This window comes from Capra hircus, chromosome 5, assembly GCF_001704415.2.
Source record: "Capra hircus breed San Clemente chromosome 5, ASM170441v1, whole genome shotgun sequence".
Lineage (NCBI taxonomy): Eukaryota > Metazoa > Chordata > Mammalia > Artiodactyla > Bovidae > Capra > Capra hircus.
The window spans coordinates 101,923,912-101,941,216 of NC_030812.1; the positions used below are offsets into that span (position 1 = coordinate 101,923,912).

Sequence of the window (17,305 nt, forward strand, 5' to 3'; positions counted from 1 at the left end):
ACAGAATGATCTCTCTGTTCATTTCCAAGGCAAACCATTCAATATCACAGTAATCCAAGTCTATGCCCCAACCAGGAATGCTGAAGAAGCTGAAGTTGAATGGTTCTATGAAGACTTACATGACTTTTTAGAACTAACACCCAAAAAAGGATATCTTTTTCATTATAGGGGACTGGAATGCAAAAGTATGAAGTCAAGAAACACCTGGAGTAACAGGCAAATTTGACTTGAGTACAGAATAAAGCAGGGCAAAGGCTGATAGAGTTTTGCCAAGAGAACACACTGGTCATAGCAAACACCCTCTTCCAACAACACAAGAGAAGACTCTACACATGGACATCACCAGATGGTCAACACCAAAATCAGATAGATTATATTCTTTGCAGCCAAAGATGGAGAACCTCTATACAGGCAGCAAATACAAGACCAGGAGCTGACTATAGCTCAGATCAGGCACTCCTTATTGCCAAATTCAGATTTAAATTGAAGAAAGTGGGGGAAAACACTATACCATTCAGGTATGACCTGAAGAAAATCCCTTATGACTATACAGTGGAAGTGAGAAATAGATTTAAGGGACTAGATCTGATAGACAGAGTGCCTGATGAACTATGGATGGAGGTTTGTGACACTGTACAGGAGACAGAAATCAAGACCATCCCCATGGAAAACAAATACAAAAAAGCAAAATGGCTGTATGAGGAGGCCTTACAAATAGCTGTGGAAAGAAGGGAAGCAAAAAGCAAAGGAGAAAAGGAAAGATATACCCATTTTAATGCAGAGTTCCAAAGAATAGACACGAGAGATGAGAAAGCCTTCCTCGGCAATCAGTGCAAAGAAATAGAGGCAAACAACAGAATGAGAAAGACTAGAGATCTCTTCAAGAAAATTAGAGATACCAAGGGAATATTTCATGCAAAGATGGGGTCAATAAAGGGCATAAATGGTATGGACCTAACAGAAGCAGAATATTAAGAAGAGGTGGCAAGAATACACAGAAGAACTGTACAAAACAAGATCTTCATGACCCAGATAATCACGATGGTGTGATCACTCCCCTAGAGCCAGACATCCTGGAATGTGAAGTCAAGTGGGCCTTAAGAACCATCACTACGAACAAAGCTAGTGGAGGTGATGGAATTCCAGTTGAGCTCTTTCAAATCCTGAGAGATGATGCTGTGAAGGTGCTGCACTCAGTATGCCAGCACATTTGGAAACTCAGCAGTGGCCACAGAACTGGAAAAGGTCAGTTTTCATTCCAATCCCAAAGAAAGGCAATCCCAAAGATTGCTCAATCTACCACACAATTGCACTCATTTCACACGCTAGTAAAGTAATGCTCAAAATTCTCCAAGCCAGGGTTTAGCAATACGGGAACCATGAACTTCCAGATGTTTAAGCTGGCTTTACAAAAGGCAGAGGAACCAGAGATCGAATTGTCAACATCTGTTGGATCATTGAAAAAGCAAGAGAGTTCCAGAAAAACATCTATTTCTGCTTTATTGACTATGCCAAAGCCTTTGACTGCGTGGATCACAATAAAATGTGGAAACTTCTGAAAGAGATGGGAATACCAGACCACCTGACCTGCCTCTTGAGAAACCTGTATGCAGGTCAGGAAGCAACAGTTAGAACTGGACATGGAAAAACACACTGGTTCCAAATAGGAAAAAGAGGATGTCAAGGCTGTATATTGTGACCCTGCTTATGTAACTTACACACAGAGTACCTCATGAGAAATGCTGGGCTGGATGAAGAACAAGCTGGAATCAAGATGGCTGGGAGAAATATCAATAACCTCAGATATGCAGATGACACCAGCCTTAGGGCAGAAAGTGAAGAACTAAAGAGCCTCTTGATGAAAGTGAAAGAGGAGAGTGAAAAAGGTGGCTTAAAGCTCAACATTCAGGAAACTAAGATCATGGCATCCGGTCCCATCACTTCATGGCAAATAGATATGGAAATAGTGGAAATAGTGGAAACAGTGGCTGACTTTATTTTGGGGGCTCCAAAATCACTGCAGAGGGTGACTGCAGCCATGAAATTTAAAGACGCTTGTTGACAGGAAAAAAGACACAGATGTGTATAACGGACTTTTGGACTCAGAAGGAGAGGGAGAGGGTGGGATGATTTGGGAGAATGGCATTCTAACATGTATACTATCATGTAAGAATTGAATCGCCAGTCTAATTCTGACGCAGGATACAGCATGCTTGGGGCTGGTGCATGGGGATGACCCACAGAGATGTTGTGGGGAGGGAGGTGGGAGGGGGGTTCATGTTTGGGAACGCATGTAAGAATTAAAGATTTTTAAATTAAAAAAATAAAAAACTAAAATAAAAAAAATAAATAAAAATTAAAAGAATTTAAAAGAAAAAAAAAGACGCTTGTTCCTTGGAAGGAAAGTTATGACCAACTTAGACAGCATATTAAAAGCAGAGACAATACTTTGTCAACAAAGGTCCGTCTAGTCTAGGCTATGGTTTTTCCAGTAGTCATGTATGGATATGAGCGTTGGACTTTAAAGAAAGCTGAGCACCAAAGAATTGATGCTTTTGAACTGTGGTGTTGGAGAAAACTCTTGAGAGTCCCTTGGAATGCAAGGAGATCCAACCAGTTCATCCTAAGGAGATCAGTCGTGAGTGTTCCCTGGAAGGACTGATGTTGTAGTTGAAACTCCAATATTTTGGCCACCTGATGTGAAGAGCTGACTCATTTCAAAAGACCCCGGTGCTGAGAAAGATTGGGGGCAGAAGGAGAAGGGGGTGACAGAGGATGAGATTACTGGATGGAATCACTGGCTCAATGGACATGAGTTTGTGTAAACTCTGGGTTTGGTGATGGACAGGGCAGCCTGGCGTGCTGCAGTCCATGAAGTCACAAAGAGTCAGACACAACTGAGCAACTGAACTGAACACTAATTGAATTAAAGAGGCAATCTTCATGATCATAATGAGGTGCACCCTTAATAAACATACAGACATCAAAATTCAACAAAGGTAACAGAACATAGCTTTGAAATATACTTGACAGAATGAAAAGAAATAAGCAAAATCACATTCAAAATGGGGGATTTTTACTGTATCTTTTTCAATAGCATTCAGACCAGACATACAAAAAACAAAGGATACAGTAGATGTACAGGAAAATAGTCAGCACATTTAACCAAGTAACACATAGAGCAACGCACCCAACAACGCAAGAGTTCACATTACTGTAAATGCACTCGGAACGTTTACCAAAACGACCACATAATGGGACAAAATCTTTCACTCTTTGAATTCATACAGAGTATTTACTCTGACCACAGTGGAATAAAATTAAGAATTAAAAAGAAATATTGTTAGCCATCCCTATTTTGGGAAATTCAGCAACATCCTTCCAAAAAACACCTGAGTCTTGGAATAAATTTAAAATTTACCAAATATTGTGAAATAATGATAATAAGAATACAATAATAATGATAATAAACACAAAATAATGATATTATCATAAATTCTTCTAATGAAACTCAAGTAGTGCCTATAGGGAAATTTATACCCTAGATTTAGAGAAGAGGAAAGACCGAAAATGAAAAAAATGTAAGCTTCAATTAAGAAACTAGGAGATGAGAAAGCCTAAAGAATATAGAATGTTGGTGTTAATTAAAAAAGGAACAAAAATGGATGGAAAACAAGGGAAGCATAAGATAGAAAGCATAGAAGAAACCCCTTTAAACGTGGCTCATTGAAAACTGAGGAACACTGATCAATAACAATGAAGAGCAGAGAGTAAATGAAGTTAACAACACCTAGAACAAAAAGGGACATCACTATAAATCATACAGACTTTTTGGTCATAGTTTTTGTGTTGTTTGTTTGTTTTTGGCTGTGCTGTGGCCCGTGGGATCTTAGTGCCCAGGTCAGGGATTGAACCTGGACCATGACAGTGAAAGTCCAGAGATTTAACCCCTGGATTGCATAGCTTTATTAATATAATTTATACATTTAATGTGGATAAGTACACAGAAAGTGTCAATTTCTCCACAGCCTTGCCAACACTTAAGTGTCTTTAAAAAAAAAAAAACACAGTCATTCTGACATGTGTGAGATGATATCTCTTCCTGGTTTTGATTTACATTTTCCTGATGATTGACAATGTCAAGCATTTTTCATATACCCATTGGCCATTTGTATGTCTTCTTTAGAGAAATGTCTATTCAAGACCTTGGCCAATTTTTTAATTGAGTTATTAGGGTTTGGATTTTTTTTTCTTGAGTTGCAGGAGTTCCTTATTTGTTTGGCAATTAATACCTTATAAAATTTGTGCTAGCTTCCTTTTTCACTCTGTTGGTATTTCCTTTGGCTTGAAGAAGCTTTTTAGTTTGATATATTCCCACTTGTCTATTTTTGCTTTGTTGCCTGTACTTTTGACATCATATCCATGAAATCATGAAGCAATGTGTTTTAATTTTGTGATCAAGCTATCACATATCTAAAATATAATTATTATCTGGTGATGATATACAATCACACATAGTAAAATAAATTCAGATAAATAAATGAATTCAAAATTAGGTATTGAATATTCTTTAGTGGAACTGTAAAATTATTTGCAGAAAATATAACTTGATTCAATGTTATTTTGAGATTAAGAATGGCATATGAAACATTTCATTAAAGGCAGAAGTCAAAAAAGTAAACCATTATAGATTTGATAACATAACCCCCTCCATTCACATATATAACCTTAAACATATGTGCAAAAAATGGAGGAAATATTTACAAAAATATTTAAGAAAGAGTAAGTGATGTTTCTTTATAAGACTATAAAGAAAGATAAGCAACGAAGAATTGATGCTTTTGAACTGTGGTGTTGGAGAAGACTCTTGAGAGTCCCTTGGACTGCAAGGAGATCCAACCGGTCCATCATAAAGATCAGTCCTGAGTGTTCATTGGAAGGACTGATGTTGAAGCTGACACAACTGAGCAACTGAACTGAAGTGATGTTTGTTTATAGAGAGTTCCTATAAATAAATAAAAACTTTTAAAACATTCTAGAAGAAAAAATATTGTCATAAATGATATCTTAAAACTGTAATATAGGAAAGAAGATAGTATTTTTGTACATAGTGTTTGTCAAAGTTGCTCAGTCGTGTCCAACCCTTTACGACCCCATGGAGTATACTGTCCATGGAATTCTCCAGGCCAGAAAACTGGAGTGGGTAGGCTTTCCCTTCTCCAGGGGTCTTCCCAAGCCAGGGATTGCACCTAGGTTTCCCACATTGCAGGCAGATTCTTTACCCGCTGAGTCATCAGGGGAGCCCAAGAACACTGAAGTGAGTAGCCTATCCATTCTCCAGTGGATCTTCCCGACCCAGGAATCAAACCCCGGTCTCCTGCATTGTAGGCAGATTCTTTACCAGCTTAGCTACCAGGGAAGCCCAAATGTGGATAATAAATTTAAAAAACCATGATGCATGTTCTTGTGTCAAGCCTATGAAGAGAATAATACTCTCTTTTAAAATTAATTATTTATTTGGTTGTCCTAGGTCTTAGTTGCAGCATGCAAATTCTTACTTGTGGGATCGTAAGAAAAAAAATTGTAACTACATGTGGTGATGGATGTTACTGTACATGTGGTGATGATTTACCAATATGTAAAAAACATAAACACTATGTTTTACACTTAGAACTAATATAATGTTACAAGAATTACATCTCAATTAAAAATTTAACAAACAAGATTGGAATCTGTGGCTAAAATTAATTTCATCCTTACCTCATTTAGGCTCTCTGGTGGCTCAGACAATAAAGAATCTGACTGCAGTGTGGGAGACTCAGTTGAGATACCTAGGTTGGGATGATACCCTGGAGAAGGGAATGGAAACCCATTCCAGTATTCTTGCCTGGAGAATTCCATGGACAGAGGAGCCTGGCAGGCTATAGTCCATGCAGACACAAAGAGTCGGACACGACTGAGTCGGACACTAACATTTTCACTTAATGTCATTTTGTGGACCCAAATTAAGCTCGTCACTTAGATTTTAAAATATCAAATCTCACTGCATCTTACAGGGTTGGGACAGACACACAGAAAAAAGACAGTAAATCACCTGCACACGAGATATAGGCTTCATCCTTTGGAGAGCATGAAGTGTAATTCCAAGGGTCAGAAGGACACTGCCAGAGAGACGTGTCAGTTTTCCGACAGCGGATTCCATCCACCCACTGGGGTCTAAAACCTTCTCTAAGAGCAAAAGAAGAGTTGAGGGTTCCACTGTCCCCACAGCCAAGCTGTCTGCAGATTACGGACACGGTGATGTCTTCCATGGGGCTGCGGCAGACACTGCCCCAAGTCCCGTTGTAGAAAACTTCCAGCCACCCAGCACACTGCTGGTCCTCGCTCACCAACCTGAGGGCCAGGAACTCTAAGGTTGAAAGGGGAGGAGACAGGACACAGTAAAAAAACTTTGCTGGATGTTCTAGGTTTTCCTTTCTTCTAAAAGTGGTAAACATTCATCTCTGACCTTGTTCAAGAGATACCCACTAGATGACAAGACTGAGATCACCTCCCTTTTAACTGACTTTGTCCATTTGTGTCTGTCTTTCTATTTCTGCCACAATGTGGATATGAACTGAGAGGAAGACCAAACTGTGTGGGCGTTAGTCAGGGAGGGGCAGCTGAATCCTGCTTCCTAACAAAATCTTTGAAGACTATGTTAAGGGATTTGATGTGGATATTAGGGAGACAGGCAGAATAATTAAACCCAAAATGTCCACATCCCAATCTCTGCAACCTGTGAATATGTTACCATACCTGACAAAAGGGATTTACAGATGTGATTAAGATAAGGCCCTTGAGATGGTGACATTAAGCTAGAATATTGTATTAACAATGTGAGCCCAGTCTGAGCACATCCTTAGACCCACTATCCTTAAACATGGAATACATTTCTTAGCTCTGCCTAGAGAGAGAAATGTGACTCTGGATAATATCTGGAGGCCTGTAGCATTACTGGTCTGATAATGGATGAAGGAGGCTGTGAACCAAGGGATGTAGGCAGTTTCTAGGAGCTTGAGAATTCCATGGACAGAGGGGCAGGGCAGGATACAGTCCATGGGATCGCAAAGAGTCAGACAGGACTGTGTGACTAACTTTCTTTGTTTTTATCTAGAAGATTGAAAGGACAAGAAATAGATTCTCACCCAGAGCCACAGAAGTGATGCAGCCCTGCTGAAGCCTTGATCCAGGCCTAGTGAGATCCCTGCTGGACATCTAAACTACAGAAGTGTAAGGAAATAAATTTATGTTGTTTTAACCCACTAATTGGTAAATTGTTACTGAAGCAAATGGAAACTATTATCATGGGTTTAAAATTTTTGATGTAACTGGAGAGAGAGCCCTACTTTCAAGAAAAACTGTAAAAAACGGCTCTGCCAGGAAACACTGCTGAGAAGAAAGGACCAGATCCTCAGCTGCTGCAGAAGGAAGTGAAAGCACCTCGTCTTCACATCTGCTGGAAACACAGGCTCCATGGGAGGAACACTTCTTCTATGGTTCTTTCAGCATCTCTCCCTCAGGGCTCAGACCCGGTCCTCCAGGCCCCACCCCTCCCCCAGCCTGTGGACAGTGTGCAGCGCAGACCTGAGCAGATGACCCCCGCGTCCTGCTTGTGTCTGCAGTCGTGCCGCCCCCAGCCCCGGGAAGGGCACCTCCACACGTGGGACTCCTTTCCTGTGCAGTTCAGGTCGTCCAGCCAGATGGGCCCTGATCCTGCCCCGAAGTGAGCAGACCCTGTGGCATTGAGGGCTTCTCCGCAGCCCAGCTGCCCACACACCACGTGGGCATCGTCCAGGTCCCAGCCGTCATCACAGATGGTGCCCCAGGAGCCCTGGTCAAGGATCTCCACTCTCCCGGCGCAGGGACCGCCCCCGTCCACCAGGCGGAGCTGCCTGCTGTCTGAGGAGAGAGAAATGGAACAATGGGGCGTCGACCTGGGGAATGAAAAGGGTCTTCTGTCCTGTGGGACCCTTACCTGAGCAGTAGGGGGCGCTCTTCTCTGAGGCCGCAGAGCCTGCAGGTTGAGACAGGGAGTCGTTGCACTGGGGCAGCACCTGGGTCTGGTTTCCTGAAGAAAAAACAATGATCAGAAGTCTGGAAGGGTTGAAGAACAGGAAACTGAAATAAGGGAAATGATGACCTGGTTAGTTAGTTAGTTCAGTCGCTCAGTCGTGTCTGACTCTTGCGACCTCATGATTTGCAGCCCGCCAGGCCTCCCTGTCCATCACCAACTCCCGGAGTTCACTCAAACTCACGTCCATCGAGTCGGTGATGCCATCCAGCCATTTCATCCTCTGTCGTCCCCTTCTTCTCCTGCCCCCAATCCCTCCTAATGGAGCTCATATGAGAGCTGTATTCAGTTCACTTCAGTTCATTCACTCAGTCGTGTCCGACTCTTTGCAATCCCATGAACCGCAGCATGCAAGGCCTCCTTGTCCATCACCGACTACCGGAGTCCACCCAAACCCATGTCCATCCAGTCAGTGATACCATTCAACCATTTCATCCTCTGTCGTCCCCTTCTCCTCCTGCCCTCGATCTTTCCCAGCATCAGGGTCTTTTCACGGGATAGAGTTCTTCACTTCAGGTGGACAAAGTATTGGATTTTCAGCTTCATCAGTCCTTCCAATGAACACCCAGGACTGATCTCTAAGATGGACTGGTTGGATCCCCTTGCAGTCCAAGGGACACTCAAGAGTCTTCTCCAACACCACAGTTCAAAAGTGTCAATTCTTTGGTGCTCAGCTTTCTTTAAAGTCTAACTCTCATATCCATGCATGACTACTGGAAAAACCATAGCCTTGACTAGATGGACCTTTGTTGACAAAGTATTCTCTCTGCTTTTTAATATGCTGTCTAGGTCGGTCATAACTTTCCTTCCAAGGAGCAAGCGTCTTTTAAGTTCTTGGCTGCAGTCACCATCTGCAGTGATTTTGGGACCCAAAAAAATAAAGTTAGCCACAGCTTCCACTGTTTCCCCATTTATTCACCATGAAACGATGGGACCAGATGCCATGATCTTAGTTTTCTCAATGTTGAGCTTTAAGCCAACTTTTTCACTCTCTTCTTTCACTTTCATCAAGAGGCTCTTTAGTTCTTCACTTTCTGCCATAAGTGTGGTATCATCTGCATATCTGAGGTTATTGATATTTCTCCCGGCACTCTTGATTCCAGCTTGTGCTTCATCGAGCCCAGCATTTCTCATGAGGTACTCTGCATATAAGTTAAATAAGCAGGATGACAATATACATCCTTGATGTACTCCTTTCCCTATTTGGAACAAGTCTGTTGTTCCATGTCCAGTTCTAAATGTTGCTTTATGACATGCATACAGGTTTCTCAAGAGGTAGGTCAGGTGGTCTGGTATTCCCATCTCTTTCAGAATTTTCCACAGTTTATTGTGATCCACACAGTCAAAGGCTTTGGCATAGTCAATAAAGTAGAAATAGATGTTTTCCTGGAACTCTCTTGCTTTTTCGATGATCCAACAGATGTTGGCAATTTGATCTCTGGTTCCTCTGCTTTTTCTGAAACCAGCTTGAACATCTGGAAGTTCACAGTTCACATATTGCTGAAGCCAGGCTTGGAGAATTTTGAGCATTACTTTACTAGCGAATGAGATGAGTGCAATTGTGTGATAGTCTGAGCATTCTTTGGCATTGCCTTTCTTTAGGATTGGAATGAAAAGTGACCTTTTCCAGTCCTGTGGCCACTGCTGAGTTTTCCAAATTTGCTGACATACTGGGTGCAGCACTTCACAGCATCATCTCTCAGGATTTGTAATAGCTCACCTGGAATTCCATTACCTCCACTAGCTTTGTTAGTAGTGATGCTTCCTAAGGCCCACTGGACTTCACATTCCAGGATGTCTGGCTCTAAGTGACTGTGAGTGATCACACCATCATCATTTTCCTGTTCATGAAGATCTTTTTGGTACAGTCTGTGTATTCTCGCCATGTCTTCTTAATATCTTCTGCTTCTGTTAGGTTCATACCATTTCTATGCTTTATTAACCCCATCTTTGCAAGAAATATTCCCTTGGTATCTGTAATTTTCTTGAAGAGATCTCTAGTATTTCCCATTCTGTTGTTTTCCTCTATTTCTTTGCATTGATTGCTGCAGAAGTCTTTCTTATCTATCCTTGCTATTCTTTGGAACCCTGCATTCAAGTGGGTTTATCTTTCCGTTTCTCCTTTGCTTTTTGCTTCCCTTCTTTCCACAGCTATTTGTAAGGCCTCCTCAGATAGCCATTTTCCTTTTTTGCATTACTTTTTCTTGGGGGTGGTCTTGATTCCTGTCTCCTGTACAATGTCACGAACCTCATTCCATAGTTCATCAGGCACTCTGTCTATCAGATCTAGTCCCTTAAATCTATTTCTCACTTCCACTGTATAGTCATAAAGGATTTGATTTAGGTCATACCTGAATGGTCTAGTGGTTTTCCCCACTTTCTTCAATTTAAGGCTGAATTTGGCACTAAGGAGTTCATGATCTGAGCTACAGTCAGCTCCCAGTCTTGTTTCTGCTGCTGTATAGAGCTTTTCCATCCTTCGCTGCAAAGAATATAATCAATATGATGTTGGTGTTGACCATCTGGTGATGTCCATGTATAGCGTCTTCTCTTGTGTTGTTGGAAGAGGAGGTTTGCTATAAAAGCTGTGACCCAGCAATAAAGTTGTCATACTCTTGTTGTTCACCTTCTCCGTGGAGAGTTCTGCTTCTGACAGTATCACAATTTTTGTTTTTACCCAAGTGTTGCTATAAGAATGAGTTAAGTAAGTTGTTATACCCCTAAATCTATCCATGTGCTGTGCTTAGTCGCTCCGTCATGTCAGACTGTTTGTGCCCCATGGACTATAGCCCACCAGGCTCCTCTGCCCATAGGACTTTTCAAGCAAAAATACTTCAGTGGGGTGCAATGCTCTCCTCCAGGGGATCTTCCCAATCCAGTGATCAAACCCAGGTCTCCCGCATTGCAGGCAGATTCTTTACCATTTGAGCCACACGGGAAGGCCAAATCTATCCCTAAGTAAAAGCAAAACAAAATTCTTTCTGAAGCATTTCTACAATTTCTTCAATGTCTAACTTTAAAACAAACACTTAAATAAAACAGATCTCGTGAAAAACAGAAAGGAAAAAGGAGACATTGGAAAGAATTTCCCAGATTTTTCAGCTGCTAGATTTACCTGACAGAGGATTTAAATCGCCACAATTAAAGTGTTTATGGAAATAATAGACAAAATGTGTATCTTTGCAGAGAAATGAAAACAAAAGAGAAGTAATTCTAGAGCTGAAAAACGTGTTAGCTGAAATTAAGAACTAAAGAATAATAGTAGCTGTGCACTAGCTCAGCATAAGGTAGAAACATCACAGTGCAAGATCAGAGGATATTCTAAAATCTAGAAATTCAGGGCACATGACAAGAGTTCTGGTTACATTGTTGTATAGAAGATTTTCCCCCAAAATTTAGCCCAGTTCAGTTCAGTCACTCAGTCATGTCCAACTCTTACTGTCCAATTACTGCAGCTTGCCAGGCTTCCCTGTCCATCACCAACTCCAAGAGCTTGCTCAAACTCATGTTCCTCAAGTCGGTGATGCCACCCAACCATCTCATCCTCTGTCATCCCTTTCTTCTCCCACCCTCAATCTTACAGCATCAGGCTGTTTTCCAATGAGTGAATTCTTCTCATCAGGTGGCCAAAGTATTGCAGCTTCAGCTTCAGAAACAGTCCTTCCAATGAATATTCAGGACTGATTTCCATTAGGATCCACTGGTTTGATCTCCTTGCTGTCCAGGGGACTCTGAACAGTCTTCTCCAACAACACAGTTTAAAAGCATCAATTCTTTGGCACTCAGCCTTCTTTATGGTCCAACTCTTACATCCATACATGACTACTGGAAAAGCCTTAGATTTGACTAAAAGGACAATTGTCAGCAAGGTAATGTCTCTGCTTTTTAATATACTGTCTAGGTTTGTCATAGCTTTTCTTCCAAGGAGCAGTTGTCTTTTAATTTCATGGCTGCAGTCACCATCTACAGTGATTTTGGAGCCCAAGAAAATAAAGTCTGTCACTGTTTCCATTGTTTCCCCTTCTATTTGCCATGAAGTGATGGGACTAGATGCCTTTATCTCAGTTTTTTGAATGCTGAGTTTTAAGCCAGCTTTTTCACTCTCCTCTTTCACTTTCATCAAGATGCTCTTCAGGTCCTCTTTTCTTTCTTCCATAAAGGTGGTGTCATCAGCATATCTGAGGTTATTGATATTTCTCCTGGCAATCTTGATTCCAGGTCATGCTTCATCCAGCCCAGTAGTTCACATGATGTACTCTGTATATAAGTTAAACAAGTGGGGTGACAACATACAGCCTTGACATACACCTTTCCCGGCTTGGAACCAGTCTGGTTTTCCATGTCCAGTTCTAACTATTGCTTCTTGATCTGCATACAGGAGCCAGGTAAGGTGGTCTTGCATTCCCATCTCTTTAAGAATTTTCCACAGTTTCTCATGATCCACACAGTCAAAGGTTTGACGTACTCAATAAAGCAGAAATCGATATTTTTCTGGAACTCTCTTGCTTTTTCTGTGATTCAACAGATGTTAGCAATTTGATCAGTATGAAAGTGCAAAACTTTTAGCTGAAGAAAAGGAATATATATTTCATTTTGCTTATGACTTTGGGTCATTAATCAGAAAGAAACTCAGTTTGGCAGTCTTTCTGTCAGGTCTTTCAGTGCTACAATTAGATGTCACCTGGGGCTGAAGTCATTTAAAGACTTGACTGAACTCTGGTTCTAAGAGGAAATTCCCAAAAGTGTCCTAAGGGTAAAGGAACATCATGGCTTCAACTTAATTCAGAAAGATTTTACATATTCAGGAAGATATGGAGCCGAAGGAGAATCGAGTAGGAAAGACACTCACACACATACAGAGATTAACGTGAAATATTGATACTAACATGTAGAAACCCAGGTAAAGGTCATAAGGGAATTTTTATATTACTTTCCCAACATTTTAATGTCTCAAATGACATCAAAATTTAAAAACGTAAAAGATGAAAACAACACAAAGAGAATTCATTGCCAGAACACTTTCACAAAATAAAATACCTAGGAGAAATCCTAGTAGAAGATGGGCAAAATCTCTGAGAGAAATTCAAGATCTAACTAAATGGAGGGATGTATTATGTCAATGATTTGGGAAATTCAACATTGTCAGTGCCATTCATCCTCAAATGCCTTTGTCTCCTCTCAAATTTTTAAATCTAATCTCAATGAAAATACCCTTAAGCTTTTCTTTTGGTGAAAATGACAAGATGATTTCTAAATTCATACAAAATACAAGCAACCAAGAATGACAATCAAAGTTGGTAAGAAAAGCAACAAAGTTAGAGGAGTTAATAAAAAGTAACTCTTGTAACTAAAATTATTATGACCTACTACAAAGTTTGAAACTCTGGGAGATAGTAAAGGACACAGAAGCCTGGTGAGCTGTAGTTCATGGGGTCACAAAGAGTCAGACACAACTTAGCGATCGAACAAGAACAACGACAAAATTATGATAATTAAGAAAACGCAGTATTGGTGCAAGGATAGACAAATGATAACATGGAACAGAACAGAGAGTCTCAAATAAGACAGACATACTTGCCCTTCTGCTTATGATGAAGGAGGCACTGAAGTGGGGAAAAGGGTCTTTTCAGAAAAAGATTGAGCCAATTGGATGTCCATATGAAACCTGACCCTGAAGGAATGCACAATTATATGCAAGAGAAAAATAATACAATTTCCATAAGATATTCTTGGAGAATGTTTTTATGATCTTGGAGTAGGCAAAAATTCTTTGTTATAGGCTATAAGAAGCATTAAATTCACAGGGAAAAGTTGGCAAGTTATGTTTCCATAAGATTAAGAAATGAGTGCATCAAAGGACACCATTTGATTAAGAAAAAGAAAATAAAAGACCAAGGGTTAAACATGGAAAGTAAGTAACACATATTTGCATCCAAAGACATTGTCATGGTAAGTTGTAGTATCATATTTGTAATAGTCAAGAACTGGAAACAACTCAGATTTATATTGTCAGTAGAATTGATCAGTACATGACCATGTGATCATTCAAAGGCATACTCTACAGTAATGAAAAAAATAAAGTGCTACAATATACAACATCATGTGTGAATCCCAAACATAATTTTGAGTCTAAGAAATTAAATACAAAACATGCAACATACTGCATCATTTTATAGAAGGTTCAAAAATTGATGAAACTCTCTATGTTAGTAGAAGTTAGGAAAGTGCTTTTCCCTGTTGAGGAGAGGGGACGACAGTGACTGTGGTGCTGGAGACACTCTCTTTGCTGCTCCGGGCTGGGGTTCATACTGAGGTCTATACTTACTGCTCCCACATTGTTTTCTATGATTACATGTAAGCAACAATGTAGCTTAAAAATATATTATTCACCTTCACACTTCTTGCCCTGGCCTGAAAAATGAAGGAACAATGAGAAGATCCATATTTCACCACAAAATATCTGACTTTGAAGTCCATTTTCCCTCCCTCTCTGCTCTTGGGGACATTTCACTCCAGGAGCATCCTGAGTACCAGTAGCCCATCCCCACCTGTCCCTCGCCCTTACCTGAGCAGATCACAGAGGCCGTATTGCCATGGGAACAGTCAGGACCACCCAGGGCAGTCACAGGACAACTCCACAGGAAGGACTCTGCCCCCGAGCAGTGAAATCGGGCAGTTAAAATCTGACCACCTCCTTCCACCAAGTATGGTCCTCTGGAGATGGCGACTCCACAGCCGAGCTGACGACAGACAACATTGGCATTGGCCAGACTCCAGTGGGAGGCACAGAGTGCTCTCCATCGTCCAGAAATGTTCATCTCCACCTGCCCCTCACACTGAGAGGAGCCGTTTGTCATGAGCCGGACTTCTGAGTATGCTGGTAGAAGAAGACAGAGTTTCAGCAAAATCCCATGACTTTCTCACCTGAGCAGGGTGTTCACAGAGGTGAAAGGCCTGACCTGCATCTCACCTGAACAGACAACCTGAGCAGCTCCACTGCGGTGACATGTACCCCCTGGACAGGACACTCTGGGGCAGACCCAGAGCTCAGGCTCCTCCCCCTCACACCTGAACTCTTCAGCCCAGACCCGGGCACTGGACTCTTGGAAGAGCTCATGTCCCAGGACAGACACAGCCTTGCCACACCCCAGCTCTGCACAGATGACCTGGGCAGTGGGGAGTGTGAAGTTCCCATCAGACACTGGGGTCCAGGCTTCTCCAGAATACACTTCTACTCGTCCTGAGCAGGGTCCATCCCCTCCAGCCAGACGCACAAATCCTAAGAGAAACAAAGAACAACAAACCCAGTGAGTGTCCTGTTCGGGCGCCACTTGCTGGGTCCCGCCCCGGTGGAGCCAGGGAATTCGAAGGTGGGGACAGCGTTGGCATCTTTGGAAATAACTTACAGATAGAGAGGGATTGGAAGATTAACAGAGAAAAAGAGGCTGAATAACTTGGTTCACATGGGATACCAATCACCACCTACGTAGGCCGCAGGCGTCTTCCCGTTCTCCCAAAGGAGAGGAGGCACTGAGGCCCCCCCGGTCCGATCTTAGAAGCCCAGGCAAAATTAATAGGCTTGGTGGGTACCACTGTACCAGATGGGAATTCGGCCAGAAAATAGTAGGAGAGCAAAAGGGGCTGAATAACTTGGTTTACGTGGGATACCAATAAAATTTCAAGACAAGGAATTTGCACCATCTACGCTGGGCCACTGGTGCCACTTGAATATCAGAAGGTGCCCCTCCTTGGGCTCCTTCTCGTGTGGGCTTGAAAACCAGGGCAAATAAGTAGACTTGGAGGGCACCCACACTCCAGATGGGAATTCAGCCAGAAAAACAGAGAGCAGAAAAGAACAACATGAGGGAATCAGTCTTTCTGGAAACTGATCCAATTTCTTTATTTTGGAGTTTGCTTATATACCTTTTGTTACACATAGGGATGAATACAGAGTCACGCGGGGGTCAGCAGTCCTGACCTTTATCAAAATCAGGTGCTTCACATAAATGTATAAAAAAGGTCTTAGGAATATTACATCATCTTCTGGCCATGAGACCCGCTGACATTTTATGATCCTTTCTTTCTGATAACCAAAAAACTTATTTTTTCCAAGGGTATTTTTTCTTAAACCAGGCACCACCCTCCAAATAAAGTTACATTCCTATAGGGTGAGGGTGCAGTGAGTTACAATCAAGAAAGGAATCTATTTAACCCAAGGTTAACATGATTAATCTTAAAGGTTAATACTTATTTCTCCTATATGCTTAAAGGTTAATACTTATTTCTCCTATATGTTAGTTATATTTATTATAAGGGCAGGGAACATGGAGATTTAGCAGCAAACATCAGCCCAACAAATGAAAATCCTTTCGCCAATGCCCCCCTTAAGATCTATTTAGTCTTAAGACAGTGATAAAGTTACATTTTTACATAGCAAGGACACAGTGATTTATAACAAAGCACAGTAATCTATTACAAAAGAGAAAATCCATTAACTCAAAAAGTCTAGTATTGCTAACATCAAAAACTACTATATTTCCTTTTCTATATTTCAAATACATTGATTAATATATTCCCAGGTACCTAAGGATATGGAGGCCTGATGGCAATCATTGACTCAACAAGAAGAAAAAGCCCTATGCTAATTAAGACTCTCAAAATACTTCAAAACTCTCTGTGCTGTTTATGGTTAAGAGGTAGTAAACAATCATGTGGCAGGAGTATGGATAATCCTGTCACACAAGCTAGTCTGTCAGCAGAGAGGTTTGACCTGAGACATCCTTGTCCCATCCAGGGGAGGGAATTAGCAGCAATTATTGACACAACAAATGAAAAACCCTTCACCAATATAATTCCTAACCAACCCACTATACTAATCATTTCTAACTCCCCAAAAGAATTTGCCTTTAGTAAGTCTAAAACATCTCTGTGCCTCTCAGATTGGGAGGCTGTAAACAATCACATGTGGCTGGACGAACCTATACAGGTGGGCTAGATAACCTTCAGAGGAGTCCGTAAGCTGAAACACTCTTGTCACGCCCAGGAATTTTTCTTGCCTTGGAGCTGCACGTTTACTCCTTCTCCGAGAGAAACGGTTATGGGGGAGAGCCCCCCGTAAAGTCAGAAGTGTAGGTGAGAGCACAAAACAGACTCTGGTTTTGATGTAGAAGCTCGGGAACAGGGGGTTTCCTG

General features: G+C 41.5%; 1 protein-coding gene across 1 annotated transcript in view; it reads right to left on the reverse strand.

The window, feature by feature from the left end:
• LOC102183687 (antigen WC1.1-like) overlaps nucleotides 1-17,305 on the reverse strand; it is a 56,351-nt gene that overhangs the window by 33,073 nt on the left and 5,973 nt on the right. The window contains exons 2-6 of the mRNA XM_018049061.1: nucleotides 15,084-15,392; nucleotides 14,679-14,990; nucleotides 8,018-8,110; nucleotides 7,627-7,941; nucleotides 6,095-6,409 (exon numbers count right to left, since the gene is read on the reverse strand). Of these exons, the coding sequence (XP_017904550.1) occupies nucleotides 6,095-6,409; nucleotides 7,627-7,941; nucleotides 8,018-8,110; nucleotides 14,679-14,990; nucleotides 15,084-15,392 (1,344 nt within the window). The remainder of the gene's footprint in view (nucleotides 1-6,094; nucleotides 6,410-7,626; nucleotides 7,942-8,017; nucleotides 8,111-14,678; nucleotides 14,991-15,083; nucleotides 15,393-17,305) is intronic.